This window comes from Penicillium verrucosum (genome assembly GCF_028828655.1).
Source record: "Penicillium verrucosum strain IBT 35672 chromosome Unknown utg000002l_segment0_segment0, whole genome shotgun sequence".
In the NCBI taxonomy this organism is placed as follows: domain Eukaryota; kingdom Fungi; phylum Ascomycota; class Eurotiomycetes; order Eurotiales; family Aspergillaceae; genus Penicillium; species Penicillium verrucosum.
Genome location: NW_026643211.1, coordinates 2,723,187 through 2,739,519, shown reverse-complemented (window position 1 = coordinate 2,739,519; position 16,333 = coordinate 2,723,187). Strand labels below are relative to the sequence as shown.

At 46.1% G+C, this 16,333-nt stretch overlaps 8 protein-coding genes across 8 annotated transcripts; 4 read left to right on the top strand and 4 right to left on the bottom strand.

Annotated features, from left to right (window-relative positions):
- Positions 1-79: 79 nt before the first annotated feature.
- N7516_006696 (uncharacterized protein) lies at positions 80-754 on the top strand (the record flags this gene model as incomplete). Its single annotated transcript, XM_057219416.1, is given in 3 exon segments — positions 80-429; positions 440-610; positions 661-754. 3 exon segments carry the CDS (start codon positions 80-82, stop codon positions 752-754), a joined length of 615 nt encoding a protein of 204 aa, XP_057073507.1.
- A 211-nt stretch (positions 755-965) lies between these two features.
- Positions 966-2,223, bottom strand: N7516_006695 (uncharacterized protein; the record flags this gene model as incomplete). Its single annotated transcript, XM_057219415.1, has 2 exons — positions 966-1,594; positions 1,632-2,223. The coding sequence occupies 2 exons, from the start codon at positions 2,221-2,223 to the stop codon at positions 966-968; spliced, it is 1,221 nt and encodes a 406-aa protein (XP_057073506.1).
- Positions 2,224-4,564: 2,341 nt separating this feature from the next.
- Positions 4,565-5,800, top strand: N7516_006694 (phosphatidylserine decarboxylase; the record flags this gene model as incomplete). The annotated part of the gene is made up of 1 exon (XM_057219414.1): positions 4,565-5,800. One exon carries the CDS (start codon positions 4,565-4,567, stop codon positions 5,798-5,800), a length of 1,236 nt encoding a protein of 411 aa, XP_057073505.1.
- A 1,389-nt stretch (positions 5,801-7,189) lies between these two features.
- Positions 7,190-8,024, top strand: N7516_006693 (putative GPI anchored glycoprotein; the record flags this gene model as incomplete). The annotated part of the gene is made up of 3 exons (XM_057219413.1): positions 7,190-7,383; positions 7,442-7,575; positions 7,646-8,024. Exons 1-3 carry the CDS (start codon positions 7,264-7,266, stop codon positions 8,022-8,024), a joined length of 633 nt encoding a protein of 210 aa, XP_057073504.1. The 5' UTR covers positions 7,190-7,263.
- A 276-nt stretch (positions 8,025-8,300) lies between these two features.
- On the bottom strand, positions 8,301-9,476 carry N7516_006692 (SDR family oxidoreductase; the record flags this gene model as incomplete). Its single annotated transcript, XM_057219412.1, has 5 exons — positions 8,301-8,333; positions 8,388-8,496; positions 8,547-8,602; positions 8,668-8,977; positions 9,043-9,476. 5 exons carry the CDS (start codon positions 9,474-9,476, stop codon positions 8,301-8,303), a joined length of 942 nt encoding a protein of 313 aa, XP_057073503.1.
- A 1,696-nt stretch (positions 9,477-11,172) lies between these two features.
- On the top strand, positions 11,173-12,459 carry N7516_006691 (uncharacterized protein; the record flags this gene model as incomplete). Its single annotated transcript, XM_057219411.1, has 1 exon — positions 11,173-12,459. The coding sequence occupies one exon, from the start codon at positions 11,173-11,175 to the stop codon at positions 12,457-12,459; it is 1,287 nt and encodes a 428-aa protein (XP_057073502.1).
- A 2,066-nt stretch (positions 12,460-14,525) lies between these two features.
- N7516_006690 (uncharacterized protein) lies at positions 14,526-15,089 on the bottom strand (the record flags this gene model as incomplete). The annotated part of the gene is made up of 1 exon (XM_057219410.1): positions 14,526-15,089. The coding sequence occupies one exon, from the start codon at positions 15,087-15,089 to the stop codon at positions 14,526-14,528; it is 564 nt and encodes a 187-aa protein (XP_057073501.1).
- A 330-nt stretch (positions 15,090-15,419) lies between these two features.
- Positions 15,420-16,036, bottom strand: N7516_006689 (uncharacterized protein; the record flags this gene model as incomplete). The annotated part of the gene is made up of 4 exons (XM_057219409.1): positions 15,420-15,464; positions 15,537-15,671; positions 15,748-15,861; positions 15,932-16,036. 4 exons carry the CDS (start codon positions 16,034-16,036, stop codon positions 15,420-15,422), a joined length of 399 nt encoding a protein of 132 aa, XP_057073500.1.
- Between the last annotated feature and the right edge of the window lie 297 nt (positions 16,037-16,333).

Here is a 16,333-nt window from a genome sequence, read left to right as displayed (position 1 = left end):
AGGGAATGCTTGTTGAGAAGTACCCATATATAAAAGGCCCAGAGTACACCACTCCTCCATTACTCACTTTACATCTCACATGTTCCTTTGTGATGCTGGATTTCTTGAAAAGAAGCCCAACGCTCTTGGCATTACTGGAAAGGAGTTGGTCATCAACCTCGCGCAATCTAGTATTAGTCTGTTAAACCGACATCTGGAGACAGCCAGACCGTTACAGATATCACCATTAATGTCTTGGTTTGCTCTTCGGTGCCAGCAGTGTTCTGATATAGTTTACTTCGACCCTAACTCTGAGGAGAGACGGGCTCTCGAAACCCGCCTTTGCCCGTACCTGCAGAATTTGGAAGATGAGATGGAAAGTCTCCAGAGATCAGTTAACATGCGACCTGCAAGGGCTGAGAATCATCGAATGGACCCTGCTTGCAATAGGTTCGTCCAGCCATCAGATTTTGGAAGAGTTGGAAGTGCAACCGGAAAACTCCATCATTGCTACAGCGAAGCCTATTCCTGCTATTTCCACTTTTCAATCACTGCCCGGGTTCACACTTGCAGACAACGCGGGATTCGATGCTCTGTTCGAGGAGATGGTCACCTCCATTCCGATTAACAGGTATGTTGTTCCTTTCTAAAATGTCCTCTGCCTACTGACTTTCTTTGTAGGGAACAACCCCTTTTCGCTCAAAATTTAGGCTTCTATACTGGAAATCTGGATAAAGACTTCTTGGAGGCACTTCAACAACCATCGGAAGGTTGACCTTGTGAAGCATGACCACAACAGTCAGACGGCGGCCCATCGAAATCATGTTAATTCGTTTCTTCATCGCGGCTGAAAAAAGCAAAAAACAAACAGAACTCATCATAAGAAGGATCTGACGAAGAACATTCGGATGGAGAATATGAAGGACGGAACTTTGGGGACGGGAAATATACAGCGAAGAAGGAATCCGAGGCCCCTCGCCAGAATTTCACGCCAAATCCGAAACAATCGAAAGCCAACCTAGACCAGCTGATGCGGCTTCGATCCCCTTGGTATCCTTTTGCGGAGGATAGCTGGCACGAGCCAACCTCGACAACTGAACCGCGAGCAAATGCTCTTTGAAATACAGATCCAAACCACCGACCATGTGAATGCTGTGGTCCGCACCGTTCCCACCTTTCTTCTCTCCCCAGCACAGCCTAGGACCAACAATTTCATCTTCCATCTTCCCAGTCCTACTTCCACCCTTAGCCCACACACGCTTGGTCTCATACAAAGTCTCCCAAGCGATGCCAAAGCTACCAAACATCCCGCCCTCCTTCTTACCTTCTGCTGCCGCACTCTTCCAAACGAAATTGCGCCCTCCGTACTCAAATCGTCGCGGCGACCAATCCTTGCGCTGCATCTCTCCATCCGGAATCTCGATTATTGCGCCCATGTCGGGAATTGTCCGTGTCATCATCCGGAAAGTACCACCTTTGGTCTTCTGCAGTCTCACGCTCGTCGCCCCGATTTGGGGTAAGAATTCCCCAGCGCGTCGGAGGACCGTCTCGACGATGGGCGCTTCGTTACTCCAGACGAATTGCAGGGCGTATAGGACGTGTGTGTTGGACGCGTCTTTGACAAAAAACCCAATATGAGCGCATGCCCAGACTGACAAGCTCCGAGGAATGTGTAATGCGATAAGTGACCGTGGGCGCGTCGGGAGACAGGGTCAGCGAGAAGAAGGGGCGTTGGGAGGTGTCAGTATTGAGGAATGGTTGGATGTGGGCTGGAGCTGTGTTGGTATCCTTTGTAGATTGACTAGCATCATCCCCGCGAAATGTATTAAGATCCTTGCGGATCTGGCGGTTGGCAAGAATAAGTGACCTGGAGGAGTCGTGCGATGTTCCGGAATGTGTGTGGCTTACCTGCGTCAATGACCAGGTCTTTCCGTCCTCCTTTTCCACCTCCTCCATCGCATCCAAAATTGTCGGAGGCAATATTATACCGTCGAAACTGCCCTTGCTCTTTAGGCATTCGAGATAGGCTAGGCGTTCTCGATGGACTTGAACCTGTCTCTCAAACATTTTTCTGTTGATTTTGAGGACATTTCCTTTCTTGTATATTTTAGTTGCTTCGTCCAAAACAGTTATGGCGCTCTTGTAGACCGTGATGGCCTCATCGTAGTCACCCTTGCGTTCCAAAATGAAGGGCATGGCGGCCAGTTTATAGACCTTATTGTTGACATCGATCTTTCCTGCCATTCTGTTGGTAAGAATATATTTGATTGATATGAGAAATGGCTCTTATATCTGGTAGTTGCGATGGTTTCGCTCTTGAGAGGTTGTATTAGTGGACTTTTGCGGACATGGCGATCCTTTATGGTGAATCGAAGAAATCGGAGCTTTTCTTTGTAGTTTATGCCAAGGTAGAAATATGCCTTGCGAACGGGTTCCCATGCATAAAACTAGACCTATATAGGAGCTATGATCGTGCAGCCGTTGTTGCCAACGGCTGTACTCGAATCAGGTTGCAGCGTGGGAATCCTTCGGGAGATGGGAAATGATCACCTGCGGCATCAGCCACCATAATACCATGTCTCAAACACCTTATGCAATTTAGTTGAGATACGCATGGTTGGCTCATGAAGAGAAGGACACGAACTAATCGCTTAGCATTACTCCCTTTGAAGCTTGGCAATTAGGCTCAGCCAACCACCCTGCTGGCTTAGCGGGGATTTCGGGCACATGGCTATCAATAAAGCCACATTGAAAGTAACAATGCATGGTCCACGGGCTGTTTTCAAAGGGCTGTATTTGCAGAGATCCGGGTCAGATCGCAGGAGTATGAATTGCATCGGTCCGCGTGGAAATGGGGGTTGAGGGGGGCCATTTTGGCTGGCTATCAACTTGTATTTAAAAATGAAGGGGAAAAAGGGTCAACATTGACTTTCTGAGAAATCCGTGAAACTCGTGACAAAATAGGGGGAGGTTGAGGCTGAGGGCGGTCCCCTCCGCTAAGGGCTTAGCTTGGTGGAAATTTCCAGTCTTATTGCTGGAATTGACACTGACTGGTATATGTCCTAATTGGGCACATCTTGTGTTGCTTAGGATATTTCGGCGTCTTTTTCTGGCTGTCTTCAGAGCTCTGAAGAGGGAAATATTTTTGCGGAGATTTAGAGTACAAAAAGAGACTAAACCCTGGTTAAAATCCATAGGATATAAAGATAAAACCCGAGAGGGACTTATCCAGCATTTAAGCTGGGTTGGAACGGGGAGTTCAATAGATCCATTTTCTTGGGGATAAGATGCCGAGGGCTCGTCTGGCGTCTGGCTCGTCTACTACGGAGAGGGGGTCAAATGTCCCAATTAGGTATAGCGGTATACCTTTTGCAGGGACTCGGCCCATGCTAGTACCCGAATAGGAATAGAGAATATCCTATGATGAAGTAACCAATTATAGTATCCACGTGACCGCTACCTAATTTAGGGTCGATCGGTATATATCACGTGATTTAGTTATTTATTCGGCCGGTTCGGATATTCTGCCATTTCTCAGCGATGACATTTACCGCATTAGAAGTCTATGGATTTGAGACCCATAAAATACAGATCACGTGACAACCGAGGCCGCTTCGGTTCGCTCCGCCCCGCTCCGCAATAATTAGGTTAAATAGAGTCCGAGAGACAAGTAGCTGGTCATCATTTTCTAACGCATGTACCCTACGAGCAGCCGCCCCGAGCTCAAAGCGCTGTTTGTAAACATTCGAAAGCTCCATAGTATTTTGACGGAAATCAGTGACCAGTATTGTATGGATTCCGGAAAGGTAATAGTTATCATTTGAACTCTCTAAGTAACTAAATAGTATGAAATTGACAATTTTGTAGGACATGCTGCCAGAGAATGATGTGTACTTTAATGTGAGCTGTCTGATATTGATTGATATAGTGAGATATTCTGTGTAAATACCCATAAATCCACATGCAGATCCACCATATTTCTGCACTCCTCGTTCGCTCATCGCCGAGCTTCCTGTATTGATAAGGCTTGCTTGAGTAAAAATTTCAGCCAGCTACTCTCACTTTCCGTTTCCATTGGCATATTCCCTCAGCTGGTACGGAGTACAGCATATGTAGTGCGGAATAATAGACCCACAGTTCAGCTCAGCTATGTAGTTAGTTACCTAGTCCTGCAGTAGTTAGTTACTTGGTTCTTTCAAACTATGCCGTAAAGAGTAATCCAACAAGTATCGAGGGCTGCTCTTTGTTTAGTAACTTGAATGGGCGATTAATAACTAGTACAGGCCAGGGTAGACTTGTACTCGATACGGCGTCGGCTGAAAATTCTGCCCACGTTGATCGATCCATTAACTGCTGAATATCATTACCTGATAGTACTAGGCAAAAGTGAAAAACAAGCCAAAAATGGTAAAGAAATGGAAGACGAAGACCATGTCGAGTATGCGGTGCGCATCAAGGGCTCACCGCGTTTGATGCACGATGTGTAATACTTTTATCGAATCTCGGCGCATGTTTTTATAGGATTTTTCTTGTACTACACTTCTCCTTTTCCATCCTTCTTCTTCCATAATTTTGGATAACCGACATGGCAAACAAACGACTGGATCCAACTATCTTGGACCTTCAGACCTCACTCGAGAGCGACACCGAGCTACATGAACTATGTTGTTCTATGATTACCGAAGCAACCTCAGGAAGAGCTGTGACGGCGAAAGGGTCCTTTGCTATAAGCAGTGTTCAGACCCTTATGGAGCAACTCGACTTCGCGATGTCACACGCCCCAGAATGGCCGCGAGCCACCGATGATCCTCATAGTTTGGCCGGACTTCCTTTCAACCAAACGCTCCTGAACCTGATGGAAACACCTAGCGGGAGAGCCTTATTCAAACGCACGGAGGTGAACCAACACCTGAAGGCTATTCTCAAAAAATGGGCAGAGTTCCTAGAGACAAGGGATTCGTTGTACGTTCTCAACGGAAGAAACGGATGGCTGTCACGCGAGGCGATTGCAAAGCTCGAGGATATGGCCAATCGAGCAACTGGGCACCATCGAAGCTTTACTGAGCTATATGAATGTCCAAGCGAGAGTGATCCTGATACACTTGGCTTTCAATCTTGGGACGCATTCTTTTCCCGACGGTTCAAGCCAGACGTCAGGCCATTGCCTTGTCCAAGATCTCTCAATGCGCTGCCAGGGACGCCAATTTTGAACTCCTGTGAATCAAAGCCGTGGCAAATATCTCGTAACTGCTCGGTCGATGATGAGTTCAGTCTTAAAGGCCAGTTGTACTCCCTGCGTGATATGCTGGGCAATGATCCACTCACGGACCACTTCCATAATGGCACTGTATATCAGGGATATTTGTCAGCCTTGAGCTACCATGGCTGGCATTCCCCTGTCTCCGGGACGATTATACGTGTACGTTACATCGATGGTAGCTACTTTTCGCAGCTCCCTATGTCTGATCCATTAGCGATGGAAAAGTCGCAATGCTACCTTGCAAATGTCGCGACGCGTGCAGTCGTTATTATAGAGACACCAGAACCTTCCATAGGGCTTGCTTGCTTTATTGCAGTTGGTATGGGTGAAGTTTCGTCATGCGTTGCTACTGTTCGTGAGGGGGATCATGTTGAAGCAGGCGATGACATCGGGGGTTTCCATTACGGAGGTTCAACCCACTGCCTTGTGTTCAGCGGGAAAACACATGTTGAATTTGAAGAACATGTGGGGGATGAAGGAGGGAGCACAACTTGCAATGTTCCAGTTAGGGGTATGCTAGCCCGCTGTTTTCCCAAGCCCATAGAGGCTATCGGCAAGTGAATTGTATCTGGTCTGAAATAACCCCGTCCTATCTCGAAGGCCTTATGACCTTCTCTTGTACTTGAATATGATGAGTCTTCTGATTTTCCTTTAAAAGTACAGAAATTCCCATAGTATTGGAATACCTCACATTACAAGTAACAGCATCAACAACTTTTTGATACTGCAGTACTTGCCAATACCTAACTAGCCCAGCTGAACTGTGGGTCTGTGCTTCCGCACTATGTTGTACAACATATATATCTACTGAGGGAAAAATGAGTATGGAAAAGGAAATGGGAAGTGGTTGGCGGAAAACCTCCATTCCCAGCTAACCCCCTCCGTAAGAAGTCTGTCAATGTGGCTCCGCCAAGAAGAGGCTAACATTTGCTAGCTCAGTGTATTGCATATACCATCTACACCAGTTTGCAAGTTGTTTGGTAGGGAAAACCTGACAACCTGACAGCTCGCTAGGCCGTAATTTATTTTTGCTACCTTCTATTAGTAAATATAACCTACTACTACCCCCCTACTATAACCTACTAGGATCAACTCGTAAATTACGACCTGACGACCTGACAACCTGACGACTACTGCACCGTGGCCACCCTACAACACCATGGTAAATGCGATAAATTACTTGATATCTCAACGACGGTGGTCTATATAAAATTTACTTATAGCTTAATGATTTTTAGATGATATGTATCATCTCTGCGGAATTTTAGGAGCATATACGACATGGTGGTCGATGAGATATAAGGTTGTAAGAATATCATGGTGTTTTGGGGTGGCCACTCGGTGGTGAAATACGTTATTCAGCCGTTGATACCATGAATCAGGCATGGAGTGTATGCTGAATGCACAGGATGGGGTGCTACTCTCCCATGTCTTACAAAATTCGAGAGATGCCTTGTTCTTTGAGGATTTTATTGAAGAACTTCTTCACACTACGAAGACGTATAGGGGCCTGGGTTCAAAACTAATAAAGATCCTACGGAGTTGCGATTCAGAGATAGAGAAACAACACGGTAGGATTTGTCTCAGAGCAGAAGGACGGAAAGAGAAGAGAGGAAAAGAGGGAGAGAGAAGGTAACTACTAGCGGGTTAACCTTTAGAACGCACCCTAAAGGGGTAGCTCGTGACAAGCCTCGCTAGATAGTTAACCTCTCCTAACTACAACGGGGGTTACCGTGACCAATATTAAGTGGGGTACTCTATCTTGGCGCCACTCCTACCCGTCAACTGGGTGCTCATTATCCAAAATGGCTCTAGACTGTCCTGTCCAGCCTTGAACCTTCCAAGCTTAGCCTGCTTACGGCTTACTGCTTATGACCCTGAAACCTTGGAATAATTTGCTGATTATATGAAGGCGATATCACCCTATCTCTCAAATTTATGCTCTGATCTTTCTTTTCACATACAGTTCCGATTTCTATCGCTCGTTTGACTACCTTTACATTCGTTAATTATCTTAATACAACATGCGTATCCAATCTCTCGCTCTCTTGGCCGGTGCCACTACCGCCATCGCGGCCGAAACAGTCACTCTTTTCCTCCCTGGATTCGACGAGCAAAGAATTGAGGCCAAGGTCATTGGAACTGTAGGTGAAATCACCCCTCTATTAATTTAGCACAGAAAACTAATTGATATTGTTCTAGAGCCGCTCCATGACCAAATATTTTATCAAGTGCGCTGCCGACGTTGAGTCCGACGAGTGCGGCATTCCACCATCTGGCATAACCGTGGCCCAAGGCTCTTCAACTGTCAACCTGCTGTACGCCATGGATGATATGTGAGTTTCCAGCCCTACCAGGGATCCACCTATCCCCCCCACAGTCATAGCTGATCCTTTCCCAAAACAGCACCATGGCCGAGAGCTGCAAGTATGATGCTACAAGCGCGAGGTGCAACGCAACCTTCGAAAAGCACGGCACGACCTCCAGCTGGAACTCGGCCGTTGCTATCTCTGAAATTCCCGGTGGTGCATTGATGCCTGTGACTATCACCGCAACTGGAACTGATAGCACTTCCGCCACCACCGGTGCCTCGGTCTCAGCTTCTACTGCCGCTTCGACTAGCGGTGCCACTGGTACTAGCACTGCTGGTGGCTCCTCGGATAGCAGCAGTGCTGCTGCCACCAGCCAGACCGAGTCTGGTAATGCTGCTATGCCCATGATTACTGGAAACGCGCGCTGGGTTGCCGGTGGTGCTGCAGCTGCACTGGCCCTTGTCGCTCTGTGACCATCGGGACACTTTTTGAAATGAGTGTGGATACCAATAGTCGTAGCTCGGATAACGCCTCTCTGCCTCGTTGTATTTTTCTCATGTATACTATGCAATATACGAAGCGCGATAATTTCTTCTTTACTTCAGCCCTACGGATCTAGCTTGAATCCATATTTTTGGTGGTCGAATATGTACTTCGTATTTACACCACACAACGTGTGACCTTGGAACATATGTAGTGAGCGCTATCTAACCCTTTTCTCACATTCCTTCAGATTCGTGTCAGATAAGTTAAGACTTGCGGTGCATGACACCAGCCGCAGCCTATAGAATAGTTAGCACATGTCCACAATATGTTTAACCACAAAACCCGCTTACCTGGTGGCTAGGGAAGACTAGGGTATCGGCGATCACAACATTCTCACGACGACCAGCTGTAAAGACAACAACCTCGGCAATGTCATCACCGGTCAATGGCTCGACGCCCCTGCGAATGGTTAATTATAATGTGTTTTCCGGCTTTTTAGCACGACTTACTTGTAGACAGCATCAGCCTTGGCCTTGTCTCCACCAAATCGCACAACAGAGAACTCCTAATCATATGTATTAGCTTCACACAAAAGACGACCATAATTATATGTGATGACCAGGACCATACCGTCTCAACTTGACCAGGGTCGATTTCAATAATACGAATTCTCGTGGCGATGAGCTCCTTTCTCAATGCGTCAGTGAAGGAGCGGACAGCCGCCTTGGTGGCACAGTAGATGCTGCCGCCAGAGTAAGGCTCGCGACCGGCGATACTGCCAATGTTGATAATATCACCACGGCCACCATCAGAGCGCTTCTTGAAGATGGGCAGGATGGCCTGGGTCATGTTAATGAGACCGGTGACGTTGGTGTCAAACATGACCTTGATATCCTCGGCAGCGATTTCAGGTGCCTGGGCGACACCCTTGACCAAGCCACTACACCGTGTATGTTAGTATCAACCATGCATATCAAGCAGTTTAGCTTGATGTTCATGACTCACGCATTGTTAACAAGAACATCGATCTCCCTGAACTCCTCTGGTAGGGAGGAAACGAAGTTGTTGACTTCCTCTGGGTTGCTGACATCTAGCTTAACGGGAAGCACTTGGACACCATCGCCAACCTCCTGTGTTATCTCCGCCGCGACCTCCTTCAATGTGTCGATCCGGCGCGCGGTGAGGATCAACTTCAGGTTCTTGGGCGATGTGCGAGCGAACTCCTTGGCAGTGCTCTTTCCAATACCAGATGAGGCACCGGTAACGACGATAGTCTTACCTTCGAGGCGCTTTGCCACTGCGGAAGCCATGGTGCGTCGGATAGAAGTTCGTAGGGCTGTGAGAGGGACGGAGTTTGCGGAGAGAGCTGGGGATATAAAGGGGTGGGAGAGTCGCTGAAAGTGTCCAATTGATCTGATGCAAGCTCTTAAATGGATCATGGATCAAAGTCTCTGTTTTTCAAATAGAAATGAAACGGATAAGCCAAAATAAATAGAACGATCACGAACCAGTGCGGGGACTCTGGCGTCATCTTGTGTTATGTAATCACATACAACGCCCGCGGGCGGCCCCCACGGCGAGAAGGCCGATTCCTTATCTCGATTTGGTTAGTAATCCTGCCAAGCTAACACATTCTTTGTGTTGATTGGTTCTACGACCGATGAATCGAACCAACTATGACAAGAGGAGTAATTTTACCCCCTTTGCAGAACATCGGTAAGGTCCACTGTGCCGCATTCCCGCATATGTACGTACATGTAGGTATCTATGGATACAACCCCATAACTAATTAGTTATTATGTAGTAAAGTCTGGTTTGGTTTCATTAACTATATACCTTGGAAGACAAGATACTAATCCTAAAGTGCACATAAAAGCGCAACACTTTTGCTTAGGTGCTGTATATAGCTGGGTAATTGGGTAATTGGACAGGGAGAAAGAAGAAAAGAAAAAGTACCTATACATACCCACTTGGTCAGTTTCAATGACTTAAGGCTCATCGCCGTCCATGTTGATAGGATTAGCTATTGGACATTATAACTCATGGCATATACGTAGGAAGGAATACTAGCTGGGTGAGTACCACCCTACCTAGGTTGATCCGTTTCATCTACTACACTTATCTCGTTTAGGACACAACATAGTCTTAATCTCAATTTTCTTGACCATTGCAACAGTTAGGGAGAATACAGGAAGATGCGTAAATGAAGTCACAGTTACTCGAAACTATTAAGTATGCCTCAAGCAAGAGAATATGGTGATTTTCAAGGTCTCCTTTGCATATCTGTATCATATATTCCGAACTAATCCTAGCAATAGACCCATTGAGCTAGACATACGTTATAACATAACTATTTATTTTTCCTTCAGCTAGTTGAAGAGTTAAGGAAATCGATGTTATGCTCATCTTATACTTATGTACCTTTTGTATTGTTGTGCCATACAAAGGATACCTAATTCTGGCAATTCACTATCTGCTGGACCTCATCAAAACAGCGAGGGTATATTCGGCGCTTGCCACGATTATTTCGAGGTATTCCACATAATGGATCTTGTCTCTGAATGCATGTAATTAAATTCTTTGTATACGATTAAGACTGACCAAATGAGAGACAAAGGTTCTTGTCTCGTTGGAATTGGTCAAAGAGATAATTTCTCTTTGAGGGAAAATGCCCTAAATGGGATGGTAATCTTTAACTTGACAAAGAGCTAAGTGCACCATTATTATCAATCACACAAGACTCGTTGTAGGCGGACAAAGATCGAATGAATGCCATTGTCTATATTTCTTTAGAGGACATCGATTAATATTTTTAAAGATCACGCACTGCCCCCGATCCATCTAATAAATAGCGTTGGTTATACCCATCCAGCAGTATATAGCAATCATAACCTCGGCACCTTCCCTCGAGTTATTGTATGATATTTTTGTTCGGACAGAAAGAGCAAAGGAGCGCGTTCCTTCTATATCCAGCACAACCCAAACACCACGGTAACATACCACCTCTGTTCTAGATACGATCTTGTTTACCTTCTGACTTCTTCTTATACACATCTCAACTACGAGTACTCGCACACAACCATCTATCTTGACATTTGCAACGAAACTATCAGATATTCCAATATATTATTCAAGATGGCTTCCCCAAGTAAGGTTTGTAATATGGCTCCTCTGAATATAGTGTCAAAGTGTGATAGCAACTTACAGGACTTCTCTTCAACTCAGACTGCCTCTTTGGATGAACTCCTTGAGCGTTGTAACTTCGACTGGGCAGAGGATGTTGAAGACGCCGTAACCGGAGATTTGCCCAATGTCACTGTACCAACCCCTGTTGATTACTTGTCAAAGGTAAACCTCTACGACGAGATATATCCAATTCCTCGCCATCTCACATATTCGAAGTACAAACCATCGCTTCCAACTGTCTATGAACAGATCTCGCACCAGCTATCTGGTTTGGTCAATAGCACCCCAGACATAACTTCCAGCCCTTCGACGAGAACGTCGAAACAGTCCTACAATGATACTACCGACCCCTCAACATACGAGACGCCCCTCACTGATAGCGAGCTAGGGCAGGAACTGTTCACAGCCAACAGCGAGTCCGATGCCAATTGGATTGCGCAACAATCTATTGACAATATATTTGAGGACCGTCAAGCCTGTATGGATGCCGATCAAAGTATTCATCACTTCAATTGGATGGGGCTACGAGTTTACACCCACAGCTCGACCTCCCCGTCTGACTCTCTGGCTATTATCCTCGCAAAACCCAAAAACCCACAAGGGGGTGATATGTGGAGAGTCCATTCAGTTCTGAACCGAGCCGGCTGTTACATTGACCCGGTACTTGTGTTTCTGGATGACATTGACGAAAGTTTGTTCGAACTCCGGGGCTCCGAGCTCGTACGTGCATCTACTGGCCGTGTCTTCAAATTCTATTCTCCACACGGGAGATGGATGGAGGATTCAGCGGATGGGAGCGATGAAACTACGACGGATCTTGGTAACATCCAGACATACGAAGCAGCAAGTTTGGCTGTTGGAAATGGTTTCGTTGAATCGAGTGCCATTCGCTCAGTATCAGATTGGATCCACTGCCATGATGAAGCCTCTGACACCTCAGGAGGTTTATCTCAGCTTCCCCGAAAGAGTACCTGGGAGCGAAAACCTTCACCGCTGCGACAATGCGAATCGATTTTGGACGAAGAAAGCCCAGAGGCATCAATCCCGCAGGGCGTCAAACGTGCGAAGAGACCACCTCGCAAGATCACAACTTGTGTGGCCGGAGCACCCCGTGAGGAGTATTTCTCCTTCCCGACTCCTACCTTTGGTCGCCCTGGCATAATCAAAAAGGCATTTATAAAGGCGCAGCAGGGTTTGAAATCGGTTCTAAGATCAATTAAGCACACTCTACGTTAGGTATTTGCCTCCCTTTTCCCCAGTCAGATTATTTTTCCTTTGTTCTCAGTTTCGCTTCATGGGACCTTGAACTTGAACTCACATTTAATAGGTTTCACGTTGCTCTTTTATTGCCGCCTGTGTTGGATGATGTACCTATGCACTCTTCGGTTGTCCATAGAATATCGAGAATGAGAGCATTAGATATGACTTCGTGTTAATCCATGTTCCACGATACGAGGCGCAAGGCCTTATCCTCGTGATCGGAAACCGCGTTTATCATCGCTTTGTCGCTGTAGAACACATCACGGGAAAGACGCTGAATACCGCGCATCATCCGTCGTTGATGGATCGGATTAAGCTCACATCTTGGATTTGTTCAAGACCAGTCCCTATTTGGCGGGAATGTTTTCGATTTTCTGGTCTTCTTTTGGAACATCTGTATGGCTGACATGGATATTTCAGACTGCCTAGGTATTGTTGAAAATTTTGAAAAAGATCGAGGTGCCTGTTGTCTTGCCTTTCTTCCCCTCCTTTCTATCAGAGGCTTGCCTTTGTGGACATTCATTTCTCGATGAATGCTCAAGCCCATCATTCGTTCACTTTATTTTCCTTTGTACAAGTTGTCAGTGAATGGCCATTGTGTCTGTGTGTGATACCCGTGTGATACCCCTGTTAAAATATATGCATCGCTATCAAATGAGTTAACGTCATTTCCTTCAAATTCAAGTAGACAAATAGAGTGCGTACATGTTTCAAAGTTCAAGTCATATAAATAAGGTAAGTAGCTGGGTATATTCAAATACGTATGTACTTGACGGGAGACCTGGGCTGAGCAGGAACGTCACCAGTAGCATGGCGGTTCAAAAGATATATGATATAATTCGGTGGGCTCGATGCGGACTTCAGTCATGAGTCACCGTTTCCAAATTGCACGTAAGAACCCATCCAACTAGCTCAGTTCGACCAGAGGATGATTATTCTGATACCTTGACTGAGAAGTTTAAACTGGTGATGGTACCTCGACCGGCCCTAAGGGTCCAAAGAGGTATGGGAAATTAACCGAGTCTAGTACCTTGACTGCCTGCAAGGTCGATGGAACATCACTCATTGAGCGCTTGTCCCACTAGTAGAGGACGCATAGGGGCTCTGTGTGAACGCTCATAGTCTACAGACGCGCGGTCGGTGTTCTCAATTCGTTTATAACGTTCCTGCTGTCCCCGAATGGGACAACGTTAAGCCATCACCCGGTTTATATACCATCTTATAAGCGCTACCACGATTAGTCTCCTATCTTCTTTCAAAAACAGGTAGGTCGGTTTAGGAAGACGTACACTCTTGACAGTCATCAAAAGCTGTGAAACTTCACAGCCAAGTCGATTTCTAAAGGAAAGCAATCGTTGAGGTTCATGTGTCAATATATCCCAACGGTCTTTATCCGCTGGGTGTAGTATCGTATATAAGAGTGTAATGGAATAAGCTAAGAGAAAATATTGTGTATGCATTGGAAAGGCGGGGGCGGATATGGAACGGTGGAGAGGGGAAAGAGGGACAAAGAGGGAGAGAGCTAGCTGTCTATATATATAGATCCTGACGTGGGTGCCTTAGGCCACTAATCTGTATCTCAAAGGTGATTTCAGTGAATGACATGTGACATACATAATATTATGGTGCATGCATTATCGACCATTGCATAGGCCCAGAATCAATTTATAAGATCCCTATGAAAACAACAAAATACCGAAAACTTGTATGAAGGAATTTGGAGATCTTGGTCCCGAGCCCAAGATTGACTACAAGGAAATCAACGATTTTATAATGGTGGGCTACGACGGCTAGATCTAGGCTGACAGAATGGTAGATTCGCTGATAGTAAACTATCGCCATACGAACGACATTCAGCAGGCGAGTCAGATATCTGCTAATTACTCTCGAAAGCTATTCCGCTGAACCTTCGAATAGATCTGTGTCCGCATCTGGGGCACATTTAGATCAGACATTGTATCATACATTATCCTATATCTCGGATACAAATTTGAGGGAAGTGAAAACGACTTTTATCAAACAAAAAGCTTTCGAAGGGATTCTCAAGCAGTAGCCCAAGCTTTCTTGATCAGATCGCCCATGATCCCAGGTCGGGTAGCCAAGGGTGCAGGAATACTCTTGCAGTCAGACCAAGCCTTCCTGGTCACAATTTCCATGATTCCAACGGGCAGAGAAATGGATGTGTGTGCCATTCTTTTTGGGGCGACCCCGGCCTTTTGGATAATGGTACTCATGAGATCAAGTGACACAAAAGAGTAAGTGAAAAGCTGGTCTAGGGCCAGCTGCTCGGATGCCTTGATCTTGAGCTTTGAAGGCGATGGCTTCCAGGGCATTTTCCGAGGGGATCGATTGTGCTTCTTAGTTGCATCAACCAGTTGATCTTGCCAATGTATCCACTCGTTTCGAGAAATACTGGGTCCATTTTCCAAAATACCATTGCCAATTGCAAAGTCTCCATCGGTGACTGAACGTACTTCTGGTGTCCCAGAAACATCTGGAACGATCATCTGCCGCATTGCGAAGTCAACATTCATCCAGTTCCCATGAAGGGAATAGTGATTGTAGGTGTCGTCATTGCACCCCTCAATCAGTGCAGACCCATACATTTACAGAACTCCTTCACTTCCCCTGTTAACTCTCAAAATGACAGGATCAACTTTATGAATAGCGCGGTTCATAATGGAACCTACACGGAGTTGATCCCTACCTTCCTTGTGGTACCTTTGACTCAGCCTGTATAAATGCTAGGGAACCTGCCGTGGGGGTTGTGGATGGTCCATACACTGGCCATCCACACCGGTTCCAATGATGGATGTCAGGATCTTCCCTACCAATCAAGGTCCGGTACTCGTACTCGTCGATGCACTGATTGGACGACGTAATGGTATTCATATCAAGGCGATTGTCCATGGCGAGGGTAGTCCCAACATTGTTCGCTAAGTTGGATGTCTCGGGATGTGAGAGTTGAGCATAGGATCGCCCTGTATGGTGTGATAACAGTCAGCTTTTTAAGGTCTCAAAGAGATAGGGGAGCTAGTAGTGGAAATAAATACCAATTCAACGGCTGTAGCAGGGCCGTTGGTTGTGGGAAGCTCGTTTTGGACAGCCAGGTCTTCGGTGTCCATGGCGATGTCGTTTGTAGCATCATCCGGCCAGTGGTCATTTTCATTTAGAAGAGGTTGGGTAGACTTGTCGTTATATAGTGAAGAAACTATTAGTCTCTGAGGTCAGACACGGATATGAGAGATGAAGATGGAGATATACCAGGTTGGTAGCGGTGGTGGGGCTGGTAGCCAGGTCTTCGGTGTTGACGGTGAGGTCATTCTCTGAATCCTTTGAATAGTCGTAATGAAGAGGTGTTTGAGTATTTTCGTCGTCCTATAGTGTATCTATCATTAGTCTCATACGGTCTGAAAGAGCTAGACGAACTGGAAGTGATGATGAATACCAGGTTTCTTGCGGTGGTGGGGCTGGTAGGAGTGGCAGCCAAGGTGATATCGTTATCAACATCCTTCGAGTTGTCGTAGAAAAACAGGTGACTGGGAACCCTCATCGTCCTATAGTGTATACATCGTTAGTGTCTAATGCAAAAAAGATAGGCGAGCTGTGGGGATGTTTGTTTGTGGTAGTAGGGTCGGTGGCTATCCATGTGTCCGGTATCCGTAATGTGGATTTGTGTGTCCATAACAAAAGCCTATAGCACTTACTAGGAGCCTTGGACCGACCAACTAAACAAAATCACTTATAGACTTCGCAACAGTTCAACGTTACGAATTCTCAAAATAGTCGGAATTAGATGGAAATTTTACCCATGGTCCTGACTTTTATCTTTGCCGTGAAAGCCAAATCC